At 37.4% G+C, this 15,544-nt stretch overlaps 1 protein-coding gene across 1 annotated transcript in view; it reads left to right on the top strand.

Annotated features, from left to right (window-relative positions):
• The window catches only part of COL12A1 (collagen type XII alpha 1 chain), a 111,783-nt gene that overhangs the window by 73,882 nt on the left and 22,357 nt on the right, over window positions 1-15,544 (top strand). The window contains exons 44-52 of the mRNA XM_081094710.1: window positions 863-1,002; window positions 2,978-3,101; window positions 3,247-3,390; window positions 5,198-5,362; window positions 6,688-6,726; window positions 6,823-6,961; window positions 9,447-9,589; window positions 10,005-10,114; window positions 14,198-14,347. Coding sequence (XP_080950836.1) covers window positions 863-1,002; window positions 2,978-3,101; window positions 3,247-3,390; window positions 5,198-5,362; window positions 6,688-6,726; window positions 6,823-6,961; window positions 9,447-9,589; window positions 10,005-10,114; window positions 14,198-14,347 — 1,154 coding nt within the window. The remainder of the gene's footprint in view (window positions 1-862; window positions 1,003-2,977; window positions 3,102-3,246; window positions 3,391-5,197; window positions 5,363-6,687; window positions 6,727-6,822; window positions 6,962-9,446; window positions 9,590-10,004; window positions 10,115-14,197; window positions 14,348-15,544) is intronic.

Genomic DNA, 15,544 nt, shown 5'->3' with positions numbered 1-15,544 from the left:
TAAATAATCTAGGCTTGTTGCATTCTTTTAATACTTTATTTTTTAGAGCAGTTTTATGTTCATAGCAAAATTGAGCAGAAAGTACATAATGTTCCCATTTATACCCTGTACCCTCACACGCACAGCCTCCCCCAGCATCACCCTCCTGCACCAAAGTGGCACATTTGTTACCGTCCATGAGCCTATATTGACACACCATTATCACCCAAAATCTATAGGTTATATTTGGGTCCACTCTTGGTGTTGTACATTCAACATGTTAAATTTTTTTAGAATAAAATGTTGTTAAATTTTTATTTTCAGAATTTTTTTTTTAGTCTTCAAGTCTGAAGATTCAATGAAAGATATTTATTTTATTCCATCCCTTCCTCCCCTCCATATAATCATAGTGGCCCAATTTAAAATTAAAAGACACCTTATTTGCACCAAATCTTTGATAAGTATATACAAAATTTCTAATCTTGTTAAATTCTGGACATTGTTGCTTTTCATTTCCTTTCCTCCTCATTTATTGCTTGAGGCTACTTGAAGAGTTCCATGAGGAAAGAGCATATATTTGCATAATGGATCTAAATAGGTGGAGTAATTCCAGAGCAGAAATTGAGGGCCAGTTAGATAGTGCCTCTCACACTCTATTGTGAGTAGGAGCCATCTGGGCATCTTGTTGCTGATTCTGACTGAGGAACTCTGGGGTAGGGCCCAGGATTCTGCATTTCGAAGAAGCTTCCCAGGCCATGCTATTGCCACCGAACCATACTTTAAGTAGCAAGGTGATAGGCTGCATTTCTCAGTTGTGTAATTTCACTTGAATGAAAGAACTCGTGAGATTTGGAGCTTCCTTTTTCTAATTTTATTTCCCCAGTATGCAAAGGGGCCAAGGCAGATATTGTATTCTTGACTGATGCCTCCTGGAGTATCGGGGATGACAATTTTAACAAAGTTGTAAAGTTCATCTTCAATACTGTGGGAGCCTTTGATGAAATCAATCCTGGTGGAATTCAGGTGGGTGTCTTTTCATGATGGCTATTCACTTGTAATGTCTTGCTATGTCCTTTAACCTTCTCTTTTTAAGTAGAAAGACTTTTCACTACAAATTATGTTTTGACTTTTGTTATTTGATATTTTCATTACACATGCATTTTGGGGAAGGAGTTGGGTATAAATGGTAAATAAACAGAAAAATAAATATTCCTTTAGGTATTCTCTTTGGCTAGATGATATTCCTATTGAATAATTTAGGGGGTTCTAACTTCCTGCTTAAAACTCTTACAATGATACACTTCCATGAAAGGTCAGCCGATGTTCTGGAAATTAAATGCATTGTGATTATCACCCTCTGTTAAGCCAGCGGAGTCAGTGAGGAATAGTGACTGGAGTGGGTGTGTGGAGCCCTGCTCCCCCCTCTGTCATGGTGTCGCAGATACCACCTTGATCAGAAGAACGGCCATTATTGACTCAGAGGGTATTTCATTTTTGTTTTCCTAAAATAGCTACAAATTATATTGCTGTGAAATTACTTCAAAAGTATTTGTTTTACTAGAGTTGGAACTTAGAAAAGCTTATCTTTCCATAAGAGACTTTGAAGAGTAATTCATCATATCGCCATACTTACCTATGAATTGGAGAATCTCCTTCACTGCTCTCAATAAACCAAAGAACTGAACACTTAAGTCCAGTGGCTCTAAACTATGTTTTGGTGAGCCCTTCTTCCCAGGCCCCTCTGAGAATCTGAATAAAGCTGTTATTAGTTATTTCTTGGATTCTGTAAACTTGAAGACCCACTTCAAATTCCCCCCTTTCTGGAGTGGCTTTCTTGATGGCTTTAGGCATTCCATGCTCCTGAAGGATATTGTCTGGGTTACTATATAGCAAGTATCATTTTATATGGTCATTATTGTGTGCGACTCTCTTCTATCTAACTCATTGACTCCTTAAGGCAAGGGACTATATTGTGTCATTCTTCTTCCGAATCTTTTTCTTTCTCTCCCCATTCCTGCTGATCAATTTTTTTCTTTATTTTGGCAGCTTGTACTTTTTCATGTGGCATCTCAGAGACATTATGAAAATAAGAGATTTTGACATAAACCACAAATAATTTCATAAGCAAATCATGTCTTCTTTTATGGAAGAGTACTTTATGGGCTATACTAAATTTCAAATCCTCAAATAACCTTGTGGATATTATTCCAACCCAAGAAGAGTAAAAAGTCAGGCCAGTTACACTCTCAATTTAATGTGTCAACAGCTAAGCCAGTTTTCCATCCTTTTGGAAATTTAAGGTATCTAATAAAAAATAAAAAAATAGCTATCATATTTTATTAACTTCTCTGTGCCAACTATTTTGCATACATGATTACTACACGTGTTTTTACAACAATCCTAGAAAGCAAGTATAATTATCTCAATTTTTCTGAGAAGGAAACTAAAACCCAGAGATGTCGGGAACTTGCCCAGGGTCACATGGCCATTAATTGGCAGAGCTAGGATTTCAGTCCAGCGATTCCTGACTACACAGTCTGTACTCTTTCCACTAAATCACACTGTCACTAAGTTTGTGATGAGTGCTGATTATGATCACACATGTGATATTTTCGTATTACCCGAAGGAGTGGATGTGGTCAGTGAGAAGGAGCACTTGGCTGCAGAACCAATTGCTTAGCCCACAACTGAGTTCAAGAGAGTGTGTTCTCATTGCTCCTTGATTTTACCCATCCCTTCTTCTACCCTGGAGAAAGGTGCCATATGAATATAGTATATTTATATGTTCATATCAATTATTGTCTATTCATTAAAGATTAGAAATTAATTTACTGAGCCAACAGCAGTCAGTGTTATAATACTAGCTATAAAGAGCTTTATAATACTCTGTCAGGTCTGAAACACTTCCTTTTCCCATTCGGCAGTTAGAGGATTCACTGGAAAATTGAAACATAAAAAGAGATGACTGACCCTCCCCACAAACCACATTTTCTTTCAGGTCTCATTTGTGCAGTACAGTGATGAAGTCAAGTCTGAGTTCAAGCTGAACACGTACAATGACAAGGCCCAGGCCCTCGGGGCCCTCCAGAATATTAGGTACAGAGGAGGAAACACCAGAACAGGTACAGTTGATCAGTGTTTGGAGTGGAAGAACCGAGTGTACCATCTCCCTCTAGCATTCCAATTCTTAACAGTTGGGCATGGCTAATGGCACTTGGATCGTTGGCACTGAGGTGACACTGAAATGTTTCATGCCGCCCTCTATAGGCAAGGCCCTCACGTTTATCAAGGAGAAGGTCTTGACCTGGGAGAGTGGCATGAGGAAGAATGTCCCCAAAGTGCTGGTTGTGGTCACAGACGGTCGGTCACAGGACGAGGTGAAGAAAGCCGCTTCGGTCATCCAGCAGTCAGGTAAGCCCCGGCCTGACTTAGTGCATGCACTCATATGTTAACGGTTTTGAACATTCAGAAATGAGTGCAAGAACCCCCACATTTCTGATTTACTTTGTTGTTCCTGTTGAATCTGTATGTCATACTCTTATAATATTAGTTTATGTTTAATTGTGGGATGGTTTGGTGATTGCCCAGAAATAGCATGGTGTATAGTCTTTGGGTAAGAAGTGATTCAGGGTCTGTCAATGAGCGAACTAGATTTCTCATGGGGGCTGGAAGGCTGTGGAATGCAAACATGGGATGATCCCAGAGCAGGCTTCCTGCCATAGCAGAAGTGAGTCTTGATGCTGGCTCCTGTGCAAGGAGAACATAGGGAAGCCTTCACTTTAGCACAGCCTGGCAGGTGCAGGCTCAAAGCAGGTTTCTCAAAGGTACACTGCACAGGAGGAACAGCCAGGTCCCAGGGACACGTCTCTGGGGCACATCTTGGCAAACAAACATCCTTAGTGCCTCCTGGCAACACTGCCCTTTGGATGAGTTATTTAGGATTATTAGAGATGAAACAAGGTAATTCCAGAACTTGCATTAATGCCCTCTCTGAAGCCCCCTCAGGTCCAAGGTAGAGATATGTTGTGCATTATCTATCGCAGTGATTGAAAAGTACTTGGTTACATGGAACTGCACTGATCTTTTTATAAATTACTGCTACTGCTTTACGTGCTTTGATCAGATTTCAGCATATTTCGCGCTCCTAGCTGACTTAAGTTTGGGGTTATGAATACTTACTCCTTATATTACCTTACTTATACCTAATTATGTAACTCATTCCTTACATTGTTATTTTTTAACAGTCAAATCAAGCTTTTGGAGTAAAAACTTTACTTGTATTAACCTAAATAAATAAATTTATTGCTAGTGGGAATTGTATATTTCATTTTACTTTTTAAACATTTCTTTTTTTATTGATTTCAGAGAGGAAGGGAGAAGGAGAGAGAGATAGAAACATCAAATAATGAGAGAGAAACATTGACTGGCTGCCTCCTGCACGCCCCACTTTGGGGATCGAGGAATCAAACCGTGACCTCCTGGTTCATAGGTTGATGCTCAACCACTGGGCCATGCTGGCCCGGCCATATATTTCATTTTGAAAGTGACCAGAATGCTGCCTTTGAGCTTGAGTTTGTTGAGAATCAAATTTTTAAGTGAGCTCATTCCTGGTTTCTGAGTCACATAAGCTTAAAATGTTAATGGTGCCCAAGAGAGCTGCAGAATTCTTGGGTCTATCAGCACTGTAGATCTGTGGAAGGAAATGAGCACCATGTTAATCTTTCTGCTCTGAAAATGCTTGCCTTTTGTTAGGATTTTATTCTAGGAAATCCAATTAATTGAATTTTATAATCCAGAAAATAGGAAGACCTGGAGAAAGGACATATTTATTTATTTATTTTTAAAATATATTTTATTGATTTTTTACAGAGAGGAAGGGAGAGGGATAGAGAGTTAGAAACATCAATGAGTGAGAAGCATCGATCAGCTGCCTACTGCACGCCCCCTACTGGGGATGTGCCCGCAACCAAGGCACATGCCCTTGACCGGAATTGAACCCGGGACCCTTGAGTCCGCAGGCCGACGCTCTATCCACTAAGCCAAACCGGTTAGGGCGAAAGGACATAGTTATTTAGGAGAGTTTGTGTCAGTTAAAAGGACGTGCTGCACACACTGAGGAAATACAGCATTGATTCTGATAAGATTTTACTTTGAGTTGTTTAAACAATAAAAGACGGGGAAAGGGCTATGTAATTCACTCTGTAAACATGCTTTTCAGGGTTCAGTGTCTTTGTCGTCGGTGTGGCTGATGTGGAGTACAACGAGCTTGCCAATATTGCCAGCAAACCAAGCGAGCGGCACGTGTTCATTGTGGATGACTTTGAATCTTTTGAGAAGATAGAGGACAACCTCATCACATTTGTCTGTGAAACTGCCACCTCAAGTAAGTCATGGTCCACATGGGACCATAATCTCACTTGTTTTGAAAAATAACTACTTGGTAGGCCATTCCCTATCCTATATGGGATCAAGCCTGTGCATAAATAGATCCTGGGAAATCCCTTGAGAACCCGATGAGTCATTGTTCCTATTGAGATTGTGCTAAATGTGTGCTTGTCAGAGGTCCATTTTAAGCTTTGAAGATGTAATATATTCCTTATATGGAAATAAAGTGTTTTAATACATCCTTTCCCCACCATCCCAATGCCTGTGACATTTGAGTAAATTAATCTTCAGCTTCGGGAATGCGTTTATAGAAGCATTACTGTGAGATGAAGGTTTGCCCCTATTAGTAATCAATTGGTGTTTGTTCTGTCAACATCCAGGCTTCAAGGGAGCAATGAGAAAACTGACTTGTACATGTGTGCTCCATAGGAATTTATTTGGTTCCCATTTGTCGTTTTGGTTATAGATTTTTCTCCTTATGCCAAGATCTCATGTTCAACTTCTAAAATACAGTGAAGGTCAAAACGTCCATTATTTTTGTCAATTTATCCTCTTCCCCATCCATTAACACTGATTCTTGGGGCATTGGATTATGGAGGCAGTTGTGCAGCTAGTTTAGACTTTTGATCCTAGGCAGGGCTATGATTTGTAAGTGTTACAGTTTCCCCTATTAAACATTATATTAAATCCTCAGAGGTCTGGGAGAGATGGCAATAGTAAACAATGGTCAGTACTTTACTGTGAAACTGACCTTGAAACTTAGAAAGGAGCTGTCCTGGTGCAAGGTGGGCAGGGAACTACAGTTGTCGCATGTCCACTCCCAGTGGTCCTGAAAGCCACTCTCTGGGATTCCTGGCTCTGGGGGGCCCAGTGTGAAAACTGCTGTAGACATGTAATTGTTACATGATGTTTGGTAGGCAAGCTTGACAGAGAATAGAAGAGAGTTGGATGGCAACATACTCCTCTTGCCTTTGCAAAAATCTGAAATTCCCCGGGTGGGAGAAAAAAAAGTTCTTTAAGCTATTTATAAACATCTGAAATTCCCCCTTTAATTGTATTTTACTATTCTTAAGAACATTGTAGAATTCTAATTGGGTTGGAGAATGTTCAGAAGACATTGCTAATACTGGTCAATAGTATAATTTCTCCTACACATGGGAAGTCTACAAGAAATCCGTTATAAAAAAATTAGATCAATGTGAGTCTTTATAAATGCATGAACAATTTCATTATTTGATATATGTACATCGCTGATTTGTGTCCAGATACAATGTTTGCATATTGCGTTGGTGAATCATACTTAAAGAGCACTGTCTATTGCAGATTGCCCTCTCATTTATTTGGATGGCTACACCTCACCAGGTAAGCATTTATAAGCGTGGGCTAATTTGTTTCAGGGTTCAAGCCAAAACATAATTTAAATGACCTCACTTCAATATTTCATTTTCTGATGTAAAGGTTTTAAGATGCTTGAAGCATACAACCTCACAGAGAAGAATTTTGCTTCCGTCCAAGGCGTCTCTTTGGAGTCAGGGTCTTTCCCCAGCTACTCCTCCTACAGGCTTCAGAAGAACGCCTTCGTAAATCAGCCCACAGCGTAAGTGTGACAGCAGGCGGGTCTTTTTCTGACAATGATGATTTTTGAGGCTCTTGGAATCCTGGAACTTTCGATTGGTCAGAAGACTCCTTATGAACGACCTAGCTTAATTTCCGTCAATGCAGTTGGGTTAAGTGTCTTCCTCCAGGTCACACAGGAGATGAGGACTCCAGCCTTGGTCTCCTCAAACCTAAGCATCTCACCCTGGTTCTGTAGGATTATGGATTCCTGGCCCTTCTGAATTCAAGGCGAGGATCATAGCTATGCTTTTGCTAAGGGAGGCTGTTTAAACAGGAAGGCAACTTCTTATTTGGAACGCTGCTCCCTGTGGTGCAGAGGGACTGCTGCAATAGGCGCAGGAGGAGAGCAGCATTCTTTTTTTTTTTTTTTTCTTTTCAGGGTTTCAGAACCTCCAGCAGATGAAAGCCCTCGCAGCTCTGCTTGTCCCCTTTCCGAGGGGCTGCGGTTGATTTTCATTGGCCGCTGCTCCCACGATCTGCCGGGGAGCTCTAGATCAGTGGTTCTCAACCTTGGCTGCACATTAGAATCACCTGGGAATCTTTTTTAAAATCCTGATTTCTGGGCCTCATCCTCCAGAAATTCTGTTTCTTTGTTGCTAATGTTGTGGCCCCACCCCATAACAAAGAAACAGAATTTCCGGAGGATGAGGCCCAGAAATCAGGATTTTAAAAGGATTCCCCAGTGATTCTAATGTGCAGCCAAGGTTGAGAACCACTGCTCTAGATGTTGTTATTTTATACTCCATGAAAGTTTGCACCTGGGAACGATAACCAAAGTATGTATTTTTTATTCATTAGAATGGAAACATTTTAATCTTGAGAAATATGTGTTTGGCAACTTAGAGAGCGAAAAGAACACGCAGAAATAAAGCTTTCAGTAACTGAGGACAGGGTCAGAAAATGCTGTCTGAAATGTGAAACGCTCTGGGAAAGCTGACGGAAAATTCAGACTAAAACCGAAACTGATTTCCTTTAAGGAAGCAGAGATCGTATTGTAGTGCGTCCACACTGAAGTTCCTAACTCTTTGATGGTCAACCAGGCTGGTTCCCAATTTTAGGTTTTTCAGTAAACCTTCAGACCCAGCGTTTAACTCTCAGTCACCCCAAGATTTGATACCTACCTTTAAAAGATTTTTTAAAAATTAATTTCACAGAGGAAGGGGAGAGAAAGATAGAAACATCAATGATGAAAGAGAATCACACAGGGGATCAAGCCCGGAACCCGGGCATGTGCCCTGACTGGAAATTAAACCGTGACCTTCTGGTTCATAGGTCGACGCTCAGCCACTGAGCCACCTCGGCTGGGCAATACCTACCTTTTTACTCATGATAGCCTATTGTCCTCTCATGAGTCAGAGCTTATGGCTCAGTTAATGAAGGACTCATTAACTGAGAAAGAAGAAAAAAAATGGGCAAGGTTAGACATAAATTAATATGGAGAAGATATTATTTTTAACATGGGCTATTATGGAGATAGTAGGCTTTTGAACAGAAGTTATTATAATTGCTTGCCCAGAATACATGTTTAAAAGGCAGAGCAGCATCATATTCCAGAAGTACCAGCATCATATTCCAGAAGTACCAGTGGTGTGGTTGGTGCAAGGGCTTGAAACCTCAAGAGACATTCTGGGCCCTCTGTCAAGATTCACAGAAGAATGGGTTCTCCCCTGTCTGAGAGTTGATGATCAAGGCCTTTTTCCTGCCTTCAGAAATAAAATGTCATTAAATAGTCTCAGACAGAAAACCATCAATTTAGCTTCAATGGTTCCCCTGAATAGCGATGGAGTCAACTCTGGGAGGACACATAGAACCACATGTTTTTGTCTAACAGCCTTAGAGCAAAGCAACATTTCCCTTTAATTGAATTCCATCCCTTTATCAGCACTAAATGTTGGCTTGGCACATGTACATGACCTTAACATTTATTACTCGTTTTCTTTTTAGGAACATGTAAGCTTCTGGAGATTATGTGATTTATTTATTTCAAGGGAGGAATTTGGGAGTGTAAAAACTACTGGAGAAAGCGAGGGAGAAGTTAAAACCTTAAGCTATTTTATAATCTTATACCCCTGACACTGGGAATTAAGTATATTTAGTGAGATTCATTTTCTTTAAGTTACATCCATAGGTATAATGTTTATCACTCTAAAATTAGTATGTAATTTTGCAATTGTTTATGTGTCTAGAAAAAATTAGTTGTTAGGATAAAAGACCATTTGGCAATTTCCCAGACTTCTGTGACTTTATCAGATTATAAATAATCTATTACTACTTACATAATGGACCTTTAGTGCTTGTTCTTTTGATGTCTTTCCTAAAATTTTCTCCTTCTAATATGTTGCCAGATTATTATAAATGACTTCTAAAACTACCCATAATAAGATTCTGGTCCAAAGATTTAAAATATTCTCTATTTCTGATGAGAAATTTTTATTAGTGAATTCATTCATTCGTTTTATCCACAGAGATCTACACCCAAATGGACTCCCTCCTTCATACACGATTATATTACTGTTCAGACTTCTCCCAGAATCTCCCAGTGACCCTTTTGCAATTTGGCAAATCACAGACAGAGACTACAAACCACAAGTTGGAGTGATTGCAGATCGTAAGGATTTTTATCTTATTTTAAGGCACATGTGTACATATTGTTGATTAGGTTTTCTCTTGACTTCTTTTTATAAGGACCTTCTGAATATGCAGAGTGGGGCAAAAGTAGTTTATAGTTGTGAATATGAGAAACACAGAGTTTATTTTTGTATTATTCATTAATTATTATATTATTTTCCATAATAACAACAACTATAAACTTACTTTTGCCCCACCCTGTATATATTTACTTGACATATGCTTTTGTTTAAAGTTTAAAAAATGTAGCTTATTAGTAAATATTTTAATTATGTTTTATCCCAACTAAAACTATTGAATTTTTTAGACATCTTACCAAAAAAAGCCATCATGAATACTTTCAATATAAAGTATACCAGGCATGTGATTTAGTAACAATTACGTGTTAATTACAGCTTCTAGCAAGACATTATCATTCTTTAACAAGGATACAAGAGGTGAGGTGCAGACTATTACATTCGACACAGAAGAAGTGAAGTCATTATTTTATGGAAGTTTTCATAAGGTAAATATTATCTGGTTACTTATAGAAAAAAGAATATGGCTTGATATTTTAAGTTAATTTATTTTATTATTTGTTAAAATGTTATGCTAAATTGGTAAAATATAACTATATCTTTTAGAAATAAAATCTTATGCTACTATCTTTTAAAAATTTGAATCATGTAGCATGACTACCTTTTCTAGCTACCATTTTATTGTGAACCATTACATTATTTTATTTCCAAAGCTTAATTTTTTATTATATTTTAATTGATAGGATTATTATTTTATAAAGCTGCTTCTGCTTGCTTGTTTATGGTAAAGTTACAGACATGTCAGTATAAAGGTTATCACTATCTGCCAAAATAATAAAGATAAATGTTTATATGATTAACATTTACATTAACACACTATGGGTTTTCTAAAATATCTTGTTGGAAGTTCTAAGATGCGTTTTTATGAAATTGTCTATTTTTGTTTATCTTAATTAATTCCTGTGCATGTCAACATCAAAGGATAATAGAGACTTTCTGTAAGATTTTTAAAAGATGATTAATTGACGAAAGTACTGAAGTTTGACATATTAGAAAAGAAAAGGATAAGCTAGGTTAGGAACGGACTTTTTAATAGTATTTCTTCATCCATTGGGTTAGCAGGAGGAATACCTCTGGTTGCACAAGTGGTCTAAAATTTCTCCAGCATGACACTCAGAAAGTTAATCTCCTATATAGAAGACAAGTATTTCCAGTTCAATCTGATTCTCAAGTGAAAACTGAAAAACTTTTCTGTATTTGAGTAGATGTAGCTGTTATTCCTTGCTGATTCTATTCCTGAGAATTTGGGTTCTTTCCAGAATGCTTTTCTTATTCGTGAATTATATTCTCAGTCAGGATGGCAAGAGACTCTTCTCAGGAAGCTCAAAGAGGCTTCCCAATGTGCACACTAGCAAAATACAATGAAAGAAAACAAAGCTCTTTGAGAATAATGGAATATCCACTTAACAGTTTATTGACTTTCATGGTGAAGTGCATGCAATAAAATAAATGCCTCATTGGGAAAGCAAACTCTAGTTTGGCAGATATTATTAGCTTCAACTTCTCTTTATCCAATATTAGATGATGAATCTGGCAAAGTTCTTATGAACTTTTTTTGGCTCATTGCTACACCTATTAAATTTATATTTGAGTAACCTGTTAACAAGGACTATTTCATTTTTCCTTCCATACTTTCTAAAGATATTAGAAATTTAATTTCTACTAGCCAACTGATAGCCATTTATTTTTAAGTTTTGAACTTTCATTGAATGCTTCATTTTACTTGAGCAAAAAAAGAAATATTTTGCAGAGGTCTATAGTGACAGTCAATTATTGCAAATCCAAGATCGTTATTTTTGGCATTGCTTCATTTGCCTTTATAGAAAGGTATTTGTAGTCTTAGGTTTTTCTTCTTACAAGTCTGCCCTCCTCAAATTCTCTACTTTCTTTTTTCCATACTATGTTTCTTTTTATTAGTTTTTTCTCTCCACTTTTTCACTATACTCTTCCTTCTTCCATTCCCTTACCCCATTCTTTTCACCTACTCTCCTACATCATTCATCTATCAATTCAAGTAACAAGTTCAATCACTATTGGCTATTACATTCTTTACTGATTCAAGGATTCAAACATTCTTCTTTGATTTTCCATCTAATCCAGGGACTGAAGTCCTTCAGTCCGTGGGATGAGTAGCACTCCCATAGCAGGGAATGAGTGGAAATGACATGCAGGGGGCTCTTGGGAAAGAGAGGGTAGGCTAAAAGAGCTTCAGCAGGGACTAGCAGACAGCTATTGATTTCTTGAAAATTCTCTTGAAAAGTTTTTTGTGTTTCCATTCTGTTGTGACAGATGACATATATCCAAGTGAGAAATTTCCGTTAAGAGGTAAAAGAGGAATAGATGAAAAATGAAGTTTTAGAGAATGGCAGAGTATGGGCTGGGAGATGAATCAGAATGAGTGCTTCTATTTCTTTCTGCTGGTCTGTGAAATTTTCACAGTTTAGAGATGGTTTCTTAGTACTTAAGACGAGGGTCTGCAGATGAAGAGCCCTCTCTAAAATGTGATTATGCATGTGTTTAAAATGCAGTAGAACATGTGGAAGAGATTGTAGTAAAACATGTTTTTAGCATGTGCTTAGTATGGTTGACATTGAATGACCAGTATATTTGGGATAATTTTGTTACAAACTAAGAGTCTTGATTTTGACATAATTCTGGATACTATAATTTTTTTCAAGTACTTTGTAATATTTACCTCTGTGATTGTTCACACAAGAGCTAACAAATAAGGTTTAGTCCTTTTTATAATTTTTATTGAATTTATTGGGGTGACATTGCTTAATAAAATTACACAGGTTTCAGGTACACAATTCTATAGTACATCATCTGTATATTGCATGTGTTTACCACCCCAAACCAAGTCTACTTCCACCACCATTTATCTCCCCTTTACCTCTTCCACCTCCTCCCACCCCTCCTTCCCTCTGGCAATCACTATACTATTGTCTGTGTCCAAAAGGGTGAAAGGATTAAGCAAAAAAAAAAAAAAAAACAACAACAACAAGTTTTACTTCCTATCCTATATAATAAAAGGCTAATATGCAAATTGTCCCCTCGACCGGGAGTTCAACCAAGAGTTCGACCAGGAGTTTGACCAGGGGTGGGGCCGGCAGGAAAACTGCCTGCAGTCCCTCCCCCTGGCTGGCACCACCTCTGATCATCCCCACCCCCACCATCAGGGGCGGGGCTGGCCCACCAACCGCCTGCCTCCCCTTCCCCCGGCCGCCCGGCCCGATCTGCCTGATCGGGGTGGGCTGGCCTGACCCCCACCCATGCACGAATCGTGCACTGGGCCTCTAGTTAGATAATAAATGTCTTGGGAATGCTTGTATAATGTGTTCTTGAATTCAATGTTAGATGACTGTGCTGTGGGCATTTAAAATTTCTTTATTTTTAGTAAGCTATGTATTACTTTTATATAAATGCCATATGTAATTCATATTTGCCACTTACAGATGCACTAAATTAGTGTTTTGGTGGTGATTCTCAGTGGGAAAAATAGTTACTGTTTTAAAAAAATCTCTAGGGATTGTCCTTATGTTTATTGACTCAAAGCATTAAAGGAACTTCTGTTTCTTTTAACTTGGAGCTGAACTTTTCAAAATAATCAAGTGCTTACTTAAGTATTTGTGCTGTGATAAGTGAAAACTATCAACAAGACTATACACTTTAAAGATTACCTGAAACCATTTTTTACATTCTTGAGATACACGTTTTATTAATTATCTGTCCTCATAGATTTCTTAAGATTCCTAGTGTACTCAATATCAGACAAAAGAGTAAAGTTGAATCTTGATCTATTGGTTTCTAGAGCTGAATCTCTATAGAAGATGTATGCTGGTTCTTACTATGTTAGGTATTTATATAGTATGAAAGTTATTGTTGACTGAAATTTGGAAAAAATTATTCCTGGTCAGGTAGCTCAGTTGGTTAGAGCATCGTCTGATACACCAAAGTTGTGGGTTTGATCCCTGGTCAGGACGCATAAAAGAATCAACCAATGAATGAATACAGTGGAACAACAAATCGATGTTTCTATCTCTGTCTCTGTCTCTCTCTTAAATCAATAAATAATATAAAAGAAAACAAATTAAAAATCCAACTTAGAAAGTCAGTGAAAGACATTCGAGGCTCTGTTTTACTGAATATAATAATAAATTATTGGTTTATTAGCTTGTATTTGAATAGTTCTTTATAGTTTACAGAATCATCTCATCTATATTATCTCTGGTCATCTTAGTAACAAACAGTACATGGTGGGAAAATAAGAAATTATGCATGTATATGTGGCTGAAGGAAACTGACCTAGAGAGGGTACATGGGTCATTTGATTTGATGTTAATAAATGACAAGACATTGCAACCTGGTCTTGGATTTTAGTCTAAAATGCTTCTTTGGGGGATGAGAATAGCTTAAAGAATACAGTTTTAAACCTGTGATATGAAATATGAAGAAGTCAGCCAATTTTTTGGTGGTGAAAAATTTATAATGGAAACAAATGATCTTTATAGGTTCATATCGTAGTGACCTCAAAAAGTATTAAGATTTACATCGACTGCTATGAAATTATAGAAAAAGACATCAAGGAAGCTGGAAATATCACAACTGATGGTTATGAAATTCTTGGGAAACTACTTAAAGGGGAGAGGAAATCAGCCACAGTAAGTAACGCATTTTTATTTTTCTTGGTATCTTGAGTCAAGATTAAAAGGGTATTTTTTAAATAACAAGTGAATTGTTTTTTTCTCAGTGAGTTTTAAATTGTTAAATTTCTTATTCGGATTGAAACTTGGGAAAAGTAATATTCAGGAAATATGCTACTGACAGAATATAATAGTGTGTTTTATTGCTAAAACAAAATAAGATGTCAAGGCAACAGAGAACATCATGCAGTCATCTTGAAACTGGATCAAATTGGAGAGTACAACACAAATCGCTGCCAGGATGATCAGTGAAATCTAAAATAATTCACTTTTTTGTTCTTCAAAGAGAGTAATTGCTAATACAAATTTGTGCAGTCGGGACGTTAAGCATTTGTGGACATTGGCTGTGACCATCACTAGAGCCCGCGCTTTCTCGCAGAGGAGCCGTCGTCTGTCGCCGAGGGAAACTCAGTGTAGAACAGCAGCCAACTGACCGCATTACTAACAAGTTCACTGGCGCATGTTTGAGGCAGGAGCGTGCCAATCCTATTTACAGTTCTATCTAGTGAGACAATTTTAAATGGAGGTTTTCACTGTACCAAGCCGTAGGAACATTGAAGTTCATATGAAATGTCAATTGATAACCGCAGAGTTCTAAAAGCAAGTCTGCTACCTTTGGCTTCTATTAATTTTTAAACTATATTTACTTAATTTAGCTTTCTTCCATAGACAGAATTTTCTTCTCCTAGATTCAAACGTTGAAATTTCTATTCTATAATGAAAACCAATAAGTGCAAGTTTGATATAATTGTGATTAAAATTCAGACTTTCTATTGACTACTGTATTTTATGTTTAAATAGAATAACTATCAGAGATATAAAATAAGTTATAGCTAAAAAAATATTTTCCCTCTTATTAAAAGAGTTTTATTTTTAAAAAGTAGAAAGATAGGAAGTATATATTACAGCTGGCCCTTAGTAACTATAGATTATATGTCTTGTGGATTCAACAGAGGATTGAAAATAATACTAAAAAAAAAAAAAAATTCCCAAAAGTCAAATCCTAAGCAATATAGTGTAAATAATTACTTACATAGAATTTATGTTGTATTAGGTATTATAAGTAACCAAGAGATAATTTAAAATATATGGGAGGATGTGCTTAGGTTACACAAATACTAGGTCATTTTACATAGCCTTGAACATCTTTGGGTT

This window comes from Myotis nattereri, assembly GCF_964212035.1.
Source record: "Myotis nattereri genome assembly, chromosome: 6".
Taxonomy (NCBI): Eukaryota; Metazoa; Chordata; class Mammalia; order Chiroptera; family Vespertilionidae; genus Myotis; species Myotis nattereri.
This window is presented reverse-complemented; position numbering and strand designations above follow the sequence as displayed.